Genomic DNA, 14,465 nt, shown 5'->3' on the forward strand with positions numbered 1-14,465 from the left:
CAGTGCAGCTGGTAACCATGCAAATTTATTTGACTTGCTGTACACTTTGTGTGCACTCTTCCTTCAGTAACAAAACAACAGTTAATGGCAAAGGATGGCAAGAATACATTTGTTAAAGCATCATAAATTTGCTAAAGGTACAACATGTCACCTTTTAAGTGTTTAACCTGTTTACCTGTGGAATGTTTTTGGAGCATTCAACATCTTTTCCAGTCTTTAGCTGCTCCTGTCCCAACTTGTTTGAAGCATATTGTTGCATCCATATCAGAATAAGCAGATATTTACAAAAATCAATGAAGCTGATGAGGTCAAACATTAAATATATTGTCTTTAATTTTTCTCAAGATTTCTATTTTTAATGGAGTCTCTTGTCACTGGAGTATTTATTCCGCCTCTGGCTACACCTGCTATTATGATCCAGTACGCATTAAAAATTAACAGAGGGTGTTAGGTTTGCCAGGCTGAACACCTTTCGTCCTGCTCACTGAGGTCTTTGTTTCCATTTTCCTCAGTTTACTCATTATGTACTGAAAAAGTGGGCATTTATCTTGGAGCCAAAAACAGAAAGATTTATCGGCAGACAGCAGGGAGCATTAATGGTTTGGCAGAGGCTCTCAGAGGAAGAAATTTCAAGTGTGCGGAAATGTCTGGATAAGGTTGATAGATCACGCTGTGCAAGAGCATGATAACACCCTCAACTCTCATAGTTAAATGTCCTTTGATTGTACATGTTACAATACAGACATAATTAACCATTATAAAAGTCTCCTTTAGGGCTTATTGGTAGGACGTAATCTGGCCTAATAAATATCTTTTATGACATCCACATACAGCCTTTCTTTGTTTACAGCAAGACGAGCTAATTTGTCACACTGCCACAAAATCCGATTTTTTCAATAATAACACATTTTATAATTCTCTCGGAAAAATGATGGTTCCTGTACAAAAGTGACACCATACAGTTGTATAAACATAAAAAACACAATTTTATTTCACATGTTAGACTAGTAACATTCAAAATAAATGCCATGTATTGGACTTTTGAGTGCAGTGATACAAAGAACAGTAAAAAGTGAATAAAATACAGTAAGTGACATGTAGATTGGAAAATATTGCTCACTCTGCTTCACTTTCATACTTCTACACTACTTTTCTCAAATGATCATTTTCCCATGCTCCTCAGAAAATGTGACTTCTCAGTGAGTATTACACACCACTCCTCCGCCTCCTCCATCACTGTCTCCTCCTGTGTCGGCTCCTCCAGGCACGGGCCTCTTCCGCCTCTTATTGAGCAGAGGGTTGTTGGACATGTCCAGGTCTTTGATCTTCACCTGGTCGTAGTCAACACGCATGGTAGCCAGGGCGCTGGTCATTTCCTCCTGGTGGAGGACACAGACATTTTGGGCTGTAAGTCTGGTGCTTCACTGCCACCTCGTGGTCATATTCTGAAAATAAACAGATCTAGACCAAGTTCACCACCTTCACATCGTCCCACAGTTCCTTGTCCTCTGTCAAGACACGAGAGGTGTGGAGTGGTGTTGGCGGGACCACCATGGACTGCTGCAGTATAAGAAATCATTTAAATAACAGGGGGCTGACATATAGGTCTATAGACACAGTGCTCACAAAGTGGTAACTTACACTAATCCAGGGATGGTTCACAAACTGTCCAATGGTCATCCTTTCATTGGGCTCTGTCTTCAGTAACTGAATGATGAGCTGTTTGGCTACAGAGGACAGAACATAAAACACAGAAAATCATCAAACATTTAACCAAAAAAGTCTCAAGTACAATATGACCGACAGACTGGAGATGCTGTAGTGACTGGGTCGATGCACAATACTATGTTTAAACCTGTTAATCAATTTTTTTTGTCACTTTGGGGGCATTGGAAAGAAGCTGTAAACACTGTCATATTATTCCTTTTAAGTTCTTATGGAGAGCTTTTTAGTAAGCATCCTGCAGTTATGGAGCAACATTATCATTCATTTGTATAGTTGCATTTCTGGTCACCTGATGAGTACAGTTTTAACATTCACTTTTATCTCTATTTTTTTTTAAAATATGTGACTCTTCTGCTGCTAAATGTTGTTCACCAGCTAATCACTAAGTTTGCCTGCCTGTCATTTGGTGTTGAGCTGGTGGTGTACTGGTGATTTATCAGCACTGTTTTTGCTGAAAACAGCTGCTTGTTGCTGGAAACAAGGTGAAAGAGAATGATCAACTGAACCAAAACATTAAAGCTGAGGGCCAGAAAACCAAAACAATGAGCTGAAAGTTACTAAAATGCTCTGTTAAACTGCAGTGGGGGTCGTCACTTTGAGCAACACATTTAACATTACACATAGTCATTTGCTCTGTTGTTAATATAAACATATTGACTATAGCAGCTTTATTTGTGAATATTATTCATTGTATTTATTGATTCATCCCACTTTGTGCTGATTAAATCATATCAATTTTGAAATCTTTTTCTTGTGATTTATGAATTTTATGGCCACAGCCTGACCTTCCTCTGAAACGTCAGCCCACTCAGGGTTTGGGAACTCATACTGGCCCATCCTGATCCTCTGCTTCATGCCTGGAGAGATGGCCTGACCTGTGTTTGAGTAGAACGGAGGAAACCCACACAGACTAGAAACACAACAGAAGAAAAGAGAAGAAGAGACTGTTTTTCTTTGCTCTCTTCTTTAACCACAAACACAAGCTTGGACATTAACATACAGGATGCCACAATAACTCTAAATGTTTCATTGGGTTGAATCGTTTGCAGACGCACATGATACTCACAGAATGTACATGATTACGCCCAGAGACCACATGTCACATGACTTGTCATATTTCTCTGGCCCAAGCACCTCTGGGGCTGAATGGACAAATACATACAGAAAAAAAGACAACACAATGATGTGGAGACTGAGATACACACTCGCAGGACAATATGCAGACACACATGGACAACATGAGAGTGAATGACAGCAACCACGTCCACAAACTACGCCTGTAATAGCACATTCATTACAGTGACACAAATACAGCGTGCACCTGCTGATTTCACTACAGCTCCTACTAAGGTTAGGGCAGCAAACACTCACCAACGTAATATGGAGTGTAGCAGGGAGTTTGCAGAGAGTTGTGTAGTGTCGTCTCCTTAGCAAAGCCAAAGTCAGTCAGTTTAAGGGTAGCGTTACTCTCCCTGGTGGTGTAGAGGAGGTTTTCAGGCTGTAGTGAGCAGGACAATGAGAGATTCAAAACATGTATTTAGCTAGAAAATCTTTCTTATATTCTCTGTGAAGAATTACTTTGACAGCAGCCGTACCTTCAAATCCCTATGAGCAATGTCCATGTGGTGGAGGTACTCTATGGCCATGCCGATGTCATGCATGATCTCTGACGCCTCTGATGGACAGACATGACGCAGATGTAACATGGGCAGGGCACAATATAGAAAGCCATGAATTTAAACGGTTGAATGTGAACTCTAACCAACCTCTCTCTGTGAAGGCCTGGTCCCCTCTGGCCTGAATGCGGCTGAACAGCTCCCCTCCCTCCATACTGAGACATGGTTAACAAAGAGATCAGAACTGGGGCAGCGAGGGGACTCTTGGCAAACAACAAACACAGTTCTCCACTGCAATCATGGTTTGACAACAAAGCGAGTCATTGTGCCTCGCAATTTACTGTTCAGATGAGTCCAGTCTTCAGAGCCACGGCAGACTCAGATGACTCAAGCTGTGAGGACGCATTTAAAGGGAAAATCCACCCAAAGGCAGAAACTACAGCAAGCTATTGTGTTATCTTTATGCCATAAAGTGAAACAAACACACAAGATATAAATGATAGTGCTACCAGGTGACACTTGATTCCAAAGTGCAGCTTATAATGCAGCTGTAAAGTGTTTCATATTCCAGTAAATATGGCCTCTGTCAAAGCCATGCTAGTTCTTAGCATAAAATATAGATATGAAATATTAAAATGTTCTGTGTGTTTGAATCGCATGTGAATCGCAGGTGTGAACACAGCACAGCAAAACCCAGTGAGTTTACAGCCGCATCCAGTCATTCAAGCCACATTAACATGTGGTCAGTGACTCAGATGAATCCCGTCAAGTCTATTCTGCGGTGAACAAAGAGGAAAACAACACTGCCAAACAGTCTGTGTCAGATTACCATCCTGTCCATGTGTTGTTCTGCACTGTGATGTCTCACTTTCATTTTCATCTTTAGTCTGAGTTTAATTATTTGCTCAAGTTAAATTTAAACCAAATAACAATGGAATCTACTGTGTCCAGACAAGATAAAAAAGCCAACCTGGGCGTGTTTGTTTGGGCTACGCAAAGAATATAAAATATCAAAGATGTAAGAAGGAAAAAGAGGAAAAGATTTTTTAAAGTACATAAAAGGTGAAATTGTTTTTGGATGTAGGATCATTTTAACAAACTGAGAAAATTCATAACTTCCATAATTTAGGACTCTGGTGTATTATTTAAAAGCACAAGCTGTGGTGTGGAAGAAGTCAGGGTGTGAACAAAAGCAGAAACAAAAAGGACAGGAGAGCACAGGTGTGCATCTCTCTTCTGTGCAGCAGTGGTATAGTTTTCCCTGAAATCCCAAATCAAATGCAAAGCAGGTGTGGGCTGAAGTGAAGCTCAGCTGGATCTCGCACTGGCCATCACAGGAGCTGTTCCATTATTCACAGATAAGGCTAATTCAGAATGACACTTTTCAAAGTCAGAAATGAACACAGAGCTGTGTTACTTTATAGACAACACACAAATCTGGTTTAGCATTGGTTTCCCCTTAAAGGCCTGAAATAAGCAGACGATATATACTGACCACTCCATTATGATGAGGAGACATTTCTTCCCCTTGTGCATGTTCTCATACAGGCTGAGTATTCGGACGATGTGGGGGCCTCCAGAGACTCTCCAGTGCAGCTCAACCTCCCGTCTGGCTTTAGGAGTATCGTACAGGATCTGCTCCACGTCACAAAAACACACATAAATGAAATGCGTCTGTTTCCTGTTAACATAAAGGAAAGGTTTCACATCTGCATCTCAGGTTGCAAATCACAGCCTCTAAGGCAGATGAGCTTGATTGATTTTATTATCTGTCTGACATCCTTAGCCTGATAAGTCTGAGATCAATAAACACACTCAGAGACAAACACGTGCCCCATTGTGCCGATCCTCACTGTATGAATGGCTGCTATTAAAGCCATTAATCTGCAGCTGTTTGCTAAGCTGTCATTTCCAGTGGGAACATTATGAGTGAACACTTTAAGACTGCATTTTGCAGCATGCCCTGTCTTTAAAGACACAGGGCTGCAGCTGTGGTATCACAGACAGGGGAGGAGGATATTTTCCAAGACATGCAGACCCAGCCCAAACCCTTGTGGACACTGTGGAGTGAAGGCTCAGATTTGATTGTTTATAAAGGTGTGACTTTGCTGCACAGCCTCTAGGCACAAATCACAGCGTTATGTTACTCACAGAACAGAAGATTACATACGCAGCGTGAGCCAGCTCTTCACATTTCATCATAGGTTTTCGGCTGTGGCTTACCACCGGAGATATTCCAAAGAAAACATGTGGAGGACCTTGTGGGGTTGTGCTTCCTATTTCGATTTTCTTGAGGCTTTGCTGCAAACCTACAGCTGCTTATTGACTTACCAGCTCTCACATTTCCCAAGATGTCTTTTTAAAATCACTGCAAACGTTTAATAAGCTGTATACTTAATGTTGAGTAGAGGAGTAAAAACCGCAGATTTTCTTTCACTTTTGTTAAATGTCAGAGGCTTAGATGATGTAAAGTATCAACAGAGCAGATCATTGTGCACACAACAATCATGGAAACTGTGTCAAAACATCCCAGACAGCACATCACTGTCTGACAGACACATTCACTGTCTGGGTAGCTCAGTAACTGAATTCACTCTCAGATTACTGCTACATGCATCCATGGTTGATTCAATATTTCATCTGCGTCACATAAAAGCCCCCGAACACCACAAAGCCTCACAAAATCACACTTCGGCACAGATTTACAGTTAAAGACACCAATAAATGCTGGAGATGACAGAAGACATGAATAATTGATGGGAGTTGTCTTTTTTCCAGGGACAGCAGCCTCCAGAGGACTGCTTAGATCACACAGGATAGATTAGCAGACAAACACACACCTTAAGAGCACATTTCTCTCCTGTTTTCTTGCAATAACATTCCAGCACTTTTCCATTGATCCCCAGGCCGAGAACCTCAGCTGTGATCTTATAGTCATCTGTCACCGCGTTTCTCCTGAACTCCAGTTTAGAGTAAGCAGGTGGTTGGAGGTCAGAGAGGCCGCTTCCCAAGCTGCTCTCCAGGCTGTTGGAGTCACTGTGGCGCGCTGTCCCGTGCTGCGCACTAACTGTGTTTACCGACTGCTCCTCTTGATTATGATGCATTTTTTCCCTCACTGATGCAAAGCAAACACATCAGTCTCTGCCACAGAAAATATCCGGTGTCATCCTACTTCATCCGCGTATGTCCAGAGGACTTTCAGAACATCTCGATCCCGTTTGAACACTGTGGGAGCAAAAAAATTAGGTATGCAATCTGTAAACCCTCCTTGGAGTACAGAAAAGGGCGGAGGTCTGAAGTCGCACCGTTATGTTGGCATAAAGAACTCCAAAAGACTCCCAGCTGATCTGAGTGGATGCGTAGAGACAGTAAAAGACTCGAAATGAGAGGAAAGAAAATGCTTAAGGAATCTGGTACCCCAAGCTGGTCCTCATCACGGTTATCTGCCTCCTTTTCCTGCAGGGTACAACAACCTCTCCAATTCCCTTACGTCAGCGCGGAGCGGCTCAAATTCGTTTTCTTAAAGGCACATTCACGCGTAAAGACGCACGGCAGGGGACCAGTGGAGAGAGCAAAAGAGCAAAAGCTATGAACAGAAATGGATGCGCTGTATTGAGAGGGGCGTATGCACGAGAACTGGACCCCCTAAAAGAATATAGCTGTGTCCTTGAACTGCAGTCTCTGTGGAATCTCCCCCGCTGTAGGACATGACTTTCTTCACCACACCACATCCTCATCCTGCTCACAGCACTGCCCACTATCAATGAAAGCTGTGCCCAATATGTAGAATCTCGATAAAGCCATTAACTTAACGATCAAGATGGCGTTGAGACGTTTGGAGTGAAGGGGGTCTTCAAATGACATCATGGCACAGTCAGAAGGCACAAAACGTGCCAAGAAATCCTTCAAATCTGACACTTTTTTGTCTTGTATGTCTTGTGAGCTCCTCTCCTTCCCTTCAGGACTACTGATACATTCCCAGTGATGCCTCATTTCTATTCATGGGTTTAAGTGAAACATTTTCTTTTTTGGACAATGCATGATCTCTCTTCTTCATATTTCAGCCAGGTTGTGCCAGTTACCTGGCAGGGTGCTTAACGGCAAAGTCTTCTTTCGGTACCAAAAACCTGGCTGGACAGACATTAAATAAAATGTAAAACATGTGCAGCTGGAGGCTTTGGAATCAAGTATTTTTTTTAAATAAATATACATATGTATATTATAAATAAATATCTAATATATGTATTATTATTTTTTTTTAAATCAGAGCTAAATTTCTCCACTGAGATTTTGACTGATATCATTGGACAAATTATTTTTGCAGGTTACTGACGAACAAATGACTCATGTGGGCTTTATTATTTATACGTACTTGTAATTTAATTTTCAATGCACAAAAAAAGAATATATTCTTGTAGATTTAATTATTAAAACAGCCTTGCACAATACTGAGCCTACTTTGCTTTCTGTGTGTTCATTGCAAATAACTTACATAACAACATTGCCACTGATTCATTAACTACTTCTCTCAAAATGTTTTGCTGCAGGGTTTTCTTGTCACACACTGCTGAAGCGATTACAGCAGCAGGTTTCCTTTGCTGTGTGACTGTGTGCAGCTGGCTGTTAGCCTATGCTAAAGTGTTAGCTAGCCCTGCAGGGCACGGTCCAGCACGCACTCGTCCTGTACAGGAAAAGGCATGGTGACACGCAGCTGCCTGTTCTCCTCCATGGTGCGTTGGATGGTCTCATAGGCGTTGGAGTTTCCAGACCAGCAGCGACGAGCCACCTGCAACACACACAGACAGATTAGAGCCAGACATCGATCATCTGCAGTTTGAGCACATTGGAGTGGGCTGGAAGCTATTATGCCTTTCTTCTCCCTGTACTCTCACCCCATTGGAGACGTCCCAGTTCAGCATCAGACTGGCACGCTTCGCGGCCTCCTCTGAGCCATCCAACATCAAACCAAACCCACCATTCATCACCTCGCCCCTGTGAGTGAGACAACAAGTAAAGTTAGAAACACACTGACTTTGTGACAGACAAGTAGTATTCAAATAAACAACTTTGAATCACAACAATCTTTCACACAGATTGCTGTTTACTGGGAGACCAGCCAGCCGTACCAGCCAACACCGCCACCGTTGTGCAGGGCTACCCATGTGGCGCCCCTGAATGCATCACCGACAAAGTTCTGGACTGCCATGTCTGTAAGGGGGAGACATTGTGAGCTGTCACTTTGACTTTTTCAAGTTCTTCCTGCAGTGTTATTAATTTAAATGAATGAAGAGAGTACGGTGAAGCTGGGAGGATGAGGCTGTATAAAGCCAAGGTTATGAGTTTGTGAGCAAAGCAACAAACCTCACAACTACTTTTCTATTCTTACATCAGTAGTCACTCTGGGTTGTAATGCTGCTCCCTTACTTTTATCAATATGACATGAACCTCTACTTACAGAGACTAAAAACGTCCTTGAGGGTATGTAATACTCCTCATACCAAGTTTTCTCCTATTCTTGTTAAGTTATTGTAAAACAGACAAATTGTAAAATTAAATTGCAGTTAAGAAAGTTCACAGTTGTGTACAGCGATCGTCAACATACCTGCACAGAAGGCAGATCCATCATACACGTTAGAGGTTTCTCTGAAGGGGCTGTCGGTGCCACTAACATCATGATGGTCTCTGCTAATAACCACGGGAGCCTGAACAAAAGAAATAACAAAAAACACTGAGACTCTGGTGAAAACTGATGCAGACCTCCTTAGCTGACAATTCATCCTCTTACTGAAACTCTTCCATCAGCAATAGCCTGGTTGATAGCCAAAGCGATGCAGATCCTTCCTCTCTGATCAGAGTAGAGGATTCTGGCTTGGGATCCAACAACCTAAATGGACAGAATACACAGAGGAAATCAGCTCATTGCAGCTGCGTGTCTCTTCACCAGATTTGGATTGAATGATCAAATGTATGTCAGTTGACAAGAAACTTCTTGACCATTTTGTGCTTCCCAGCCTCTCTGATCCAGCGGATGTTGTCATTGTACTGCTGTCTGACGCCATCAGTCACACTGGCGCTAATTTCCTCCAGGACAGAAGCAGCAATGTCGTCCGTAACGGCAAGATCGTGGGGGTCGCCGGATGTGCACACCCAGCGAAATGGACCGAAACCCAAAGAGAAAATGTCGCTGTGCCAAAGCAGAAGGAGCGAGATAATAAACAAGTTACTGCAAGAAGAAAATATCTGATCACAGTTCATTGGTCTGTCTTTTTTGAAACTCATAATTTTCTATAACAGGATCAATGCAAGATTGAAAAAATTAGAAAATGTCTCACCCCATGATGTGCTGGACATATGAAGGGTAACGGAATTCAGTTGCTCCTCCACCAACCTTTTCTACCTCTGCTCCTATAAAAACAAGGAACACAAGCCTCTTAACTGGCCTGACGTGGTCTGAATGGTACTGATGAAATATTCTGAGTGTGTGAGTTTAATTACAGACCGGCTCTCTGGGCCTCCAGGAGGAACGCGTTGCCATAGTCCCAGAAGAACATACCAGCATCGGACAACTTGTTGATAGCCTTAACGTGTCTTCGGAGGCTGTGATTGTATGTAAAACGCGTGTTATTTCAGCGTCATAGACCCACATATTGTGGATAATATACCAAAGCAAAGCCCATCTGTTTTACCTTTCTTGGACCATGGTTTGGAAACGATTAGGGTCAGTCGACATGAGCTGATTCGCCTGGCGGAAGCTGAGCTGGACTGGGTAGTAGCCCCCGTTATATGGGTTGTGAAGGGAGGTCTGGTCTGAACCCAAATCCACCAGGAGCTCCCCTGTCCTCTCATACTCCAGCAGCAGCCTCTCCCTGGTTAGGACGAAGCAGGATGAAGGTTTCAGGAGTGCATAACAAAAGGTTTTACTGTGGAGGCAGACCGGTGTCGTCGTGTCTTGGAAGCAGAAAGTTCTCATCTCTCACTCACCACAAGTCTACGATATTGCCGTGATAACCCAGACTGAGGGGAGTCTTGGAGCTCTTGGCTTCTCTGAAAGACACAAAATAATAAGAATTTCAGCATCTCACATGTTACATACACATACATCATGTTGTCTTTTTAGGGGCCCGTTTTCTTGAATTTGGAGCAATGTTAACATACCAAACATTTAATGTATAACAAGGTAGCAGCAGTGGGAAACTTGAAGTACTTGTACTGAGTACTGAGTATTTCCATTTCATATGACTTTATATACTTCAACTCAAAAGGAAATACTATATATCTTAATCCAGATTTATTTGACGACCACAGTTTCTAGTTGATAAAACTCTCATGTCCGTACTGTAGATATGAAGCTGCAGCCAGTAGCCGATTAGCTTAGTTTAGCATAAATACTGGAAACGAGGGGAAACAGCAAGACTGTGGGAAGATAATAAAACATGGCTGGAATTCAGGCCTGGCGAAGAAAACTGAAACATGTTATTCTTACACTTTGGTTGGTGTCCTGACTAAACAAATGAGATACAGCATGGTAATTAATACTCTTTAGAGCTGCTGGCTGGCAGATTTTGTTGCTTTTGGACTGAGCCAGGTTAGCTGTTTCCTCCTGTCTCCAGTTTTTATGCCAAGATAAGTTAATCATCTGCTGGATATTAATCGTATGAGTGGTATTGATCTTCTCATCTAACTCTCTTCCAACAAGCAGCAACCAAAATATTGAACTATTCTTTTAATAATTAATGATATATAACACTACGACACAAGTGTACTTGCACTCAAATGGAGAACGTGTAGGTTTTTCCTAATAAACAATGCATAGACTCAAAACTATCCCTACTGACGAGTCCAACTCATTCTGCCATTCTACTGATATAATCATAATTACTCCTAATTCATTTTTCTCTTCGTTACCTGATGCATTTAATGCAGTGCTCCACGCTGCTGGTGACCTCCATCAGCCAGCCCTGCTCATGTCTCTTTCTGAGAGGAGCCTCATCCACCTACACAGACACCAAATTCACACAGCGACAAACAGTATTTCCTTCATTCTTGCTCAGTCAGCAGTGAGTATTAACAGGAAATGATGGGATACCAGCTGACCTCTGCAATCACGCCAACACAACCGGCAATGACGGCAGCTTTAGCCTGAGCTCCACTCATGCCCCCCAGGCCAGAGGTCACAAACACACGGCCCCGCAAGTCCCCAGAGCCCAGGTACCTCCGGCCGGCATTCAGCACAGTCAGCTACACAGAAAAGCACGAGGACACTCAGAAAAACAGGAACTGCATCATCCAGGTAAACTGTGCACGAAATGTGAATGATTTAAAGCAGTGGGTCCTTTTTAGAGGTCTAAAGGAGTGAAATTGTCCAGTATGTCCCACTAAAAAAGAAGAAAAAGAAAAAAGAAGCAAACACTAGAGAAAAGTTAAAAAAAAAAAAAAAAAAAAAAAGTGTAATTTTGTGCAGAAGAATTTGTTATTTTCTTGTTTCTGACACAGAAATCAGCTCCTGACACTACCCTAAGTGGAGCCCTGGCCCTCAGTTTGGGAACCACTGATTAACAGTAACACATATTTCATATGAGGAGTTACTGGAGCGCTGTGTGCACATCTTTTTTAAAAGCATACCATAGTGCCATGAACAATCCCCTGAGGTCCAATGTAGCAGTAGCTGCCTGCTGTCATCTGACCATACCTGAACACAGACAAACAAAAGAAGTCTTTACATCAAGATATCAGATATCTGCGCCGTCATAGGAAGCTTAATGTAGAATCATTTTCTTCCTGATGAAACCGAATAACAGGATGAAAAGCACCTTCAAAGACTTACATTGACACACCGAGGGCAAACATCTTCTCATACTGATTTCTGGAGGAGTAATTTGGAATAACCTGAGAGATGAAAGAGGAAAGGGTGAGTATGTCAGTACACAGGGACGCACGCAGGCTGAAAGCATCAGCTTATGAAATCAGTAGTGTGCTGGGCAGTCACCATGCCGTTAGTGATGATGGCGCGAGGTGACGAAGGCAGGCTGGGGAACAGGCCCATCGGATGGCCGCTGTACATGACCAGGGTTTGCTCCTCTGTCATCTCACTCAGGTAATGCATCACCAGGCGAAACTGCACCCAGACACAAACAAACACACACACACACACACACACACACACACACACACCATTAAAACTCATCTGTTCAGACTCTATACATCATTACCTAACCCACAGGTTGAACACAGGCTAACTCAGGGCTTACCTGGGCCCAGTTACTAAACACCTGGCCGTTCCCTCCGTAGGTGACGAGCTCCTGGGGGAACTGAAGGGCGAAGAAAACGAAGCTGTCACTGAGACATTAAAACAAACAGAAGACTTCACAGATTCAGCAAGCTTAGTTAAAAAATGAATACAAGCTGTGTTAGAGGCTCACCTGAGCAACCACTGGGTCCAGGTTGTTCATGATCATCAGCATCATGGAGGCTGCTTGACGTGTGCGGCATGGGTACTGATCGATGGGGTAAGCCCTGAGGAAACGGACAGAAACTCACATCACTGCTGCGGTGGAACAAAGAAAAACCATCTTAAAGTGAGACTTCTGACACTGTGGCCACGAGTTTTATCTTCACGATGACACTACACACCTATGGGGCCACGCGCTGGTTACACAGCGATCTCCATCTTAAGTTTGCTAACATCATCTAACATGAGCCACCATCAGCTTTTTATAGTAACAGTGAGATTAGATTGTGTTATTTCATGCATCAGGTTTGGTGTGCATGTCGTGCAGCAGGGACTGCCACTAAAGCTCTACTGGCAGATATAACAGCAGGTGGATATTGTTGTTATTGTTTATACAGATTGCATTATCAGTTAACAAATTAAACAACTCATCTGTCGTTTACTGTCAGTCATCTCTTGATAACAACACTGCCTCAGCATGCATCTTTGAAACTAATGACCACATTTGAGGGATTATTGTCAAAATGCTTGTATTACTTGTATGTTAAAAAGGAAGACCAGTCAATATACATTTATCAGACTCATTTTCATGTTAAATACTGATGTGGATATATCAGCTGGACTCCCCCCATCAGCCTCACCTCATGCGCAATGTGGGGCAGAAGCGGTACATGTAGATGTGCCCATACTGCCGCAGCTCTTGAGCAAATTCGGGTGCAAGTGTGGCGTGGTGGGAGGGTGGGAAATAACGCAGTGCGTTCCTCAGTGCCAGCTAGAGGGAAGAGGCACATTTACAGCAGATTAGTGAACACACGCTGTTCAGTTTCAGTGAGGTCAGATATACGAGTAGATGTTTTGGCTTTCGGGCCCCTCCTTATGTAAGAGGTGGAGCCCTCACGGTGTCTCTTTTAATTATTGACTGAAGCCTTTGCTCTAACTTTGGGAAATCAGTTGAGGACCTTAGAGAATAATCAATTTTTTAGGGCGGCCCATGAGCCAACAATGATGATGCAACAAGTCAGAGCACACAGCTTGGCTGTTCTTCCACTGACACATTATAGTGAAGCTATTGTCTGACCTGAGCTGTGCCCTCCTTTAGATCACTCTCACACTGCGAGATAACTTCTACATGTAGCTCACTTTCTCCTTTTAAGAGTAGTTTGCTTTGACTTTAACCAAGCTGGTCCATGTGCAGAGTGTTTCATACCATTAGACACATAATTTCACAGAAGGTATTCTGACGCCTTACAGTGGAAAAGCACAGGTGTACCCAATGACATTAATGACATGCCATTATTAATATTTACACTTGTATTTAAGACGTCCTAATGTCCATTGTGAGGTCTGTTTTGTGCTTAAAATGAACTGCTAGACTTCATTCAGACGTATCATAAAATGTATCACTATTCAACAAATTACTGAGTGCCAAGAGTGATGGAAATTTGAATGCACAGGTATTGTTCACTCACCCGCTCCTCCTCTGCTGTAAGGTTGGGGGTGCGTATAGGTGCATGTGGCACACTGGGGTCTCTTCCCCGGTTCGGGGGCAAAGGGTCCAGGGGTAAACCGCTGCATATCTCCTTTAAAGACGACATCCTGTTGAGTATTTCTTACACACTTGAGCTGAGACCTGGAGTCGGGAATCACGCTGGAGACTGACGGCAGCTCTCGCACCC

At 42.9% G+C, this 14,465-nt stretch overlaps 2 protein-coding genes across 3 annotated transcripts; both read right to left on the reverse strand.

Annotated features, from left to right (window-relative positions):
- Positions 1–966: 966 nt before the first annotated feature.
- Positions 967–7,183, reverse strand: LOC143337528 (MAP kinase-activated protein kinase 2-like). Of its 2 annotated transcripts, none has more exons than XM_076757216.1 (10): positions 6,182–7,183; positions 4,837–4,976; positions 3,492–3,556; positions 3,321–3,400; positions 3,097–3,223; positions 2,792–2,867; positions 2,511–2,635; positions 1,642–1,727; positions 1,480–1,560; positions 967–1,379 (listed from the first exon to the last, which is right to left on the reverse strand). In XM_076757216.1, exons 1-10 carry the CDS (start codon positions 6,443–6,445, stop codon positions 1,197–1,199), a joined length of 1,227 nt encoding a protein of 408 aa, XP_076613331.1. In that variant the 5' UTR covers positions 6,446–7,183; the 3' UTR covers positions 967–1,196. The 2 variants fall into 2 exon arrangements, with proteins under 2 accessions (XP_076613331.1, XP_076613332.1); XM_076757217.1 differs by having other exon boundaries at positions 968–1,379; positions 1,480–1,557; positions 6,182–6,861.
- A 605-nt stretch (positions 7,184–7,788) lies between these two features.
- uroc1 (urocanate hydratase 1) lies at positions 7,789–14,405 on the reverse strand. The gene is made up of 19 exons (XM_076749730.1): positions 14,259–14,405; positions 13,431–13,561; positions 12,761–12,854; positions 12,590–12,649; positions 12,328–12,456; positions 12,166–12,227; positions 11,964–12,030; positions 11,436–11,579; positions 11,247–11,335; positions 10,323–10,385; positions 10,028–10,207; positions 9,841–9,938; positions 9,674–9,746; positions 9,336–9,525; positions 9,127–9,225; positions 8,944–9,043; positions 8,468–8,549; positions 8,234–8,333; positions 7,789–8,127 (listed from the first exon to the last, which is right to left on the reverse strand). The coding sequence occupies exons 1-19, from the start codon at positions 14,382–14,384 to the stop codon at positions 7,987–7,989; spliced, it is 2,028 nt and encodes a 675-aa protein (XP_076605845.1). The 5' UTR covers positions 14,385–14,405; the 3' UTR covers positions 7,789–7,986.
- Between the last annotated feature and the right edge of the window lie 60 nt (positions 14,406–14,465).

The sequence above is a fragment of the Chaetodon auriga genome, chromosome 2 (genome assembly GCF_051107435.1).
Source record: "Chaetodon auriga isolate fChaAug3 chromosome 2, fChaAug3.hap1, whole genome shotgun sequence".
NCBI classification, from domain to species: Eukaryota; Metazoa; Chordata; class Actinopteri; order Chaetodontiformes; family Chaetodontidae; genus Chaetodon; species Chaetodon auriga.